Genomic DNA, 5,848 nt, shown 5'->3' with positions numbered 1-5,848 from the left:
GGTGCTTACATTTAAAAATATCTAAACTTCAGTTAAGACAACATAATAATCCCCAAGTATTAATAATATAAATAAATGTAATAATGTAATATTTGTATTAATAAGGTATTAAATCTCAGAATGGTTACAGGCTCTTCGGGGAGGTATGACGATCTAATGTCAATTATTGCTTAGTCTGATGAAGTGATGAACTATAATCCAGTCAAGGCGTAAAGAGCGGTTTTGAAAATACCTCTCAAGTGCACTGGCTCAAATAGCTTCAACATAATAAGATATAAGAGATTTTCTTTTTTATATTTTTATGTAAGAATTGGTGTTGTTAGCTGGCACTTCTGCTTATTTTAATCAGTTTTTTTGCTGTTATCTAAGGACTTTTGATCACATTTGTCGTGCTTGAAGCTTTATCTCATTTTTTAACGGTTTTAATTCTATTAGTTAACACTAATATCGCTTTAGGTTATTTAACTATTTATTTATTAAAGCTAAATATCAAATAGATGCTTACGAACATAGAAAGAAGAAATTAACTCATAATAAGATTAGGTTACATTGGAGTGGCGGTCTTGTGCACCAAAGTTCATTTTAGCGCAAATATCAAGTAGATGCTTGTAAATATGGAAAGATGAGGTTAACTCGTAATAAGATTAGGTTACATTGGATTAGCGATCTTATACACCAAAGTTAATTCAAATTAGTATATGGATTGTATTGGTACAGGTTTAATTACTTTAGTAATTCTTTCAAAACTTTTAGAAATCATTTGAGCCATAACAACATTGATTTACATAATATTCATCTCAAATTAACGCAAAGATACATATCGTATTTTTACTTTTCAAATTTATTTTATTTATATAAATTTAAATAAATTTAGTTTATAAATATTTAAATAATTAAAGTAAAATTATTAAATTATAAAATTCTTAACAATTAGCCAAAAAGTCTATGTAAAATAAATTAGAAATCAAATAATAAGACTAATTAAGAAACACTACAGCATCATGCACATCCATCTTCATCCTTTCCTTCAAAGTCAGTTTATTTAAAAAATGTCAAATAAAAGATTTTTATCAAATTTTTCTTTGATTGCAACTAATTTTTCCCTTAAATCCTTTATCGAAACAATGAATGTCTTCTACTTAGTAAATCATTTATTCAAATTTCTTTTTTGTGTTTCGCACCCAGATTTTTGGCTCCTGACCCAATACATTCGGTGATTATTTGCATTTATCTGTTGGTTAAGATTTTTATTCCTTAATTACATTCAGTTTTTCAAGTTCCTCTTATTGTCGCACAATTACTTAATCCACGAAAAATTATCACCTTTTTTTGGTAAATAATTTTTCAATTTTAAACAAAAGAGTTTCTCCCAAACTCAATGAGAATTCGTAATTAATTTGGAGAAATTATCATCAGCCAAATTACAGGTTAAAAGACCCATTAAATAAAAAGCACGTTTATGAAGGCACAACAATTTTAATTTAATTTTGTAGGTGTTTCACTTAATTTGATTAATATTTTAAATTACCTGGAATTCATTTACGAAACTGTTGACAGAGGAGGATGAAATATATCATCTTATCATATTTTTTAAATGATTTTAATATATTCTAAATAAATTTAAATAAATATAAGACTATTAGATATTATTTTATAATAAATCGCACGTTATTAGCACTAATTATCATAAGTTCACACTTATAAGTTCGAGAAACACGATTTATTTGCGAATAACAAAATTAAAACTTTAAGGACTTTCGCCTTTTCGAGAAATATATCCAAAATTTCATTTCAATCTTTCAATACAGTATTTATTAAGACTACGTTTGAAGTGTCAGTTTATATTTCAATAATGGAAAAATTGAATATCGGACAGAGATTAGTAGGAAAAGATTAAAGAAAATGGGTATTCATACTGAAATGATAAAAATGTTAAGTAAATCTGCTTCTTTTGAAAATAAACGCCGTGTGATTAAGAAGTGTTAAATAGTAGCATCAGAAGGCATCAATAATATACACTACATGGTGTTCGAAAATGTTTGACTAACTAGGAGAGATTTAGTTAAAATTCTATGCAATTCATTAGACACAATTAATAATATTTCAAAAAGCTATGTCTGGAATAAGTGCCATATTCCATAACAATAGACATTCTACAAAAACACTTTGAAATCTACTTTGTCAACACCTTTCGAACAAAAAGAGAGATTCTATAATTTATTTTTATAATAGCTTCTTATATTGGGTTCATCGTTGCATCACTAAAAGTGAGTTCTAGACTTTCCATTATGAGCCTTTATCAAAGCAACGTGCTAAAAGTAGAATAAGTTCGATTCTACGAACCCCAAAATTATAAAATCTTCTGCTGACCAAAGATGGACAGTGACACATTAGATGAAACTCATTTACGCAGGCTAGCGAAGAAAAAAAAATTTTTTTAATGTTTAACCAGCACGGGGACCCTACCCTGAAGTATTCTCAATAAAGTTCCTGGGGAGATACGGTCTGGCATACGAAAGGGATTGTTTTTAGTCCATGCATACCGGGCATACATATTGTGACGGCAAAAAATTAGTTAGGTGATATTAATTTAGAATAGAGTTTGGACTTATTTATTTTGTATTTAAACTTTAAACTCTGCCCTTAATGTATTTTTATGGTAAAGTAATTATTAATCAATTCCGAATTCCACAATAATGAACTTCTTCTTTCTTATTTAAGAGTCCTCATCCTTATATCCATTCTTTACAATTTAACACATCAAACATGAAATGAAGCTTTATTACGCTTCATTAGAATAATTCGCAATTATTCATTTTAATATGAATTGAGAGTGATTTTTCATTAGTCGATACATTAATTCAAACAATATTTGATTGAAACTGAAAGGAAATCCTTTTTATTCATTGAAATTCTTTTGAATTTGTGAAACTTCTCGGCACTTAAAAGTCTTTCAAAACTTAAATTTTTGCACTGATTGATTTCATCATTGAAATGATGGAATCCTTGCATTAAAAATCCTCACCAATCCTTACCAACTGACGTTGATGGATTCACAAGGGCAAAGGCAGAACGCAGGCATTTATTCAAATCCATGAAGTACCAACTGCTTAAGTGAAAGACGTTCTTATTTACAATATTACAATATTTCTGGTAATCGTAGCGTTAAAAATCACAACCCTGTAGGGCAACAAATATTTTACTTACGAGTATTTTTAGTTATTTCTGGTATTTTCACATTTTCACATTTTGAGTTTTTTTGTATTTTTGCAGAATTTATGAGTTTATCAAGGACGAATTTTATAAGCCACAAGCACACGACAGCAGTTGAATATCGGCTTTCTATTCGCTGCTATATAATATATATATATCTGACATTCATATATATCATATTATATGTATATAAATGTATAAATAGTATACGGAATCACAGTTTGGCACGGATGTGGAAGTGGAAAGTGGAAAGTGAGAGTGAGATTTGTACCGAATATTGCTATAATCAGAAAATAAAGGGTCGCTATCAAAATATAGTAAATTACAAACACGCGCCTGTGGCTCGCCAATTTTTAATAAAATATTTCCATAGTTTTTATGGCATTTCCATTTGTTTTTATAAAATATTTTCATAAAATGTGGCAAAAGGATGCAATTAAATTAATGTTTTTCGGTGTTATTGCATATATTTTTAAAATAGCATTTATATAAATATTTTTAAATTTCTATTTCCAATTATTTTTATTAATATTTGCAAATCCTTTCAACTGTAAATATATTTTTATTTATTATTAAATTCTTATTATTAAAAAATATTCACAAAACGTAGTATTCAGTGTTAAACCAACAGCCGTAAAGATAAACACTTTTTATATCAGCTTAATTGAATTATTTATTGAAATTATAAATTTTTTTTTTTTGTGTTTTTAAGTAGAATATACAGTATAGAATATGCAAATAATTTAATTAACCAAAATTCTCATTTTAATTACAGATTCATTCAATTAAAATTCATGTAAGGAAACGGAAACAGTAACAATAATAGTCACACCAGCGCATATTGCCTTCTCCGCACATCCATGCTATCAGAAATTTTCGTACAGATTCAATGGAAATAATGTTGCCATTCGAAATGGCACGGAAATTCCTACTATTACCATTGTTGATAATGATGAATTGCGATGCGGAGTCTTCTTCTACTATTTGCATTACAAATTGCAATTATTTTTGCAATCATTTCAAATTTCAATCATAATTCATTCGTTATTATTGAAAACGTGATGTGCCCGTAAATGTAAAAATGCTGTTGGCGCCTTATGCATACAAAATCGGGAAACAAACAGCAGTTAGCAGACAAACAACGACAATCGCACTACTTCAGAAATTATTATGGCCCTTTATACCTCTAAAAATTGAAACAACAACAGCAACAGCTACAGCAACAACAAATACAACAACACCAAATTCAGTGAAAAATAATTCAATTAAAGTAAAACTTGCTATCCAACAAATACATAACATAGTAGCAATAAGCGCATTTCTCAACCAACATAAAGAGTCCTTAGTCAATTTAGATACAATTTTTGTTAGTTACGCCCATTACCAATCGTACGTATGACAAATACACAATGTCAACGCTGTATCATGTTGCTGACTCGGATTTGTCTCTTAGCAGCACTTACCCCAATGTGGAAACGGCAGCTGCCGAAACTGATGCTGCTTTAACGACATTTGATTCTGACTTGGATGCCAGTACATTTGATATTGATTTCACATCAACTGCACTGACAACCACAACGGCAACTATATCAGCAAGGAACGCTAGTTTTTTGTTGCCCGAATTGTCGAATTGGACAAATACAATAGCAACAACAACAGCAACTGCCATTTCGAGTGCAATACCAACAACGGCTGTGGCAGCAACAACAGCAGCGAAGTCAGCAATAGATACATTTAAAGATACTCTAATACAAGCACAAACAGCACTAACAACGACAATTCCATCAGCAACTCCAGGAACAGCAACAACAAGTATAGCAGCAGCAATTAACAGTTCGAATGTTCATCCAACCTTATATCCATTTAATGGCACAAACACAAACGATAGCACAGATATCCTTGAGGATAATTGGTTCAACTTGTTGCTTCTCATATTGAAAGGATTTATATTTTCGTCCATCATCCTAGCAGCAGTACTTGGAAATGCTTTGGTTATTATATCAGTGCAACGTAACCGAAAGTTACGGTAAGTCAATCAAAACGTCGACAAATGTCGTTTTCGGTGGAGATATTCCGTACTTTTCCTAGTCGAAAGGTCAGTCAGTTAATTAAATTCCAGTTTGCTAAGATTTCAGGACTGATGAAGTCGATCATTTGAAAAAAATCTCATGTTTTTTTAGATAAGAAAAAATAGCAAAGTAATCCGTTTTAACGAAGCAGAAAAATAAGTATACATAGAATGAAGTAAAGACTTAAGTAACTAGTTTCATGTGATTTCTAAAGAAATATAATTTAAAAAATGTTTATCACTATTTAAGTGAAAAAGAAATAATTTTTTTTATAAATTCCTAGAATTCAAATTTTTAACATTAATCCCTGTAAATATACAAAGGTTACCAAGTGTTTTTAAATAAAACTTTTCATTCATTTCAATTGTAATTTAAAGATATGTCAACGACCCATACAAACATAGAAATTATCTCATATCATCTCTCTCATATAATAAGAGATCCACAGATAAGCATAACGTTACTGTTTTACACCAAATAAGGCTACAAAGTCAAGAATATAACTCAGATTCATACACCTAAATTTTTAATCAACATTTCATATTGTCAATTTTTAATAGTATTTT

At 29.5% G+C, this 5,848-nt stretch overlaps 1 protein-coding gene across 1 annotated transcript; it reads left to right on the top strand.

Moving 5' to 3' along the window:
* The first annotated feature begins 4,622 nt into the window (after nt 1-4,622).
* Nucleotides 4,623-5,243, top strand: LOC119676131 (octopamine receptor beta-3R-like). The gene has a single exon (XM_038087363.1). The coding sequence runs from the start codon at nt 4,623-4,625 to the stop codon at nt 5,241-5,243; it is 621 nt and encodes a 206-aa protein (XP_037943291.1).
* Nucleotides 5,244-5,848: the final 605 nt, after the last annotated feature.

This window comes from Teleopsis dalmanni, chromosome 2 (assembly GCF_002237135.1).
Source record: "Teleopsis dalmanni isolate 2A chromosome 2, ASM223713v2, whole genome shotgun sequence".
Taxonomy (NCBI): Eukaryota; Metazoa; Arthropoda; class Insecta; order Diptera; family Diopsidae; genus Teleopsis; species Teleopsis dalmanni.
The sequence above is the reverse complement of the archived record's forward strand: the minus strand, read 5'-3'. Positions and strand labels throughout refer to the sequence as shown.

Coding starts and splice junctions, on each gene's coding strand:
- LOC119676131 (XM_038087363.1), top strand. CDS start 4,623: ATGTCAACGCTGTATCATGTTGCTGACTCGGATTTGTCTCTTAGCAGC.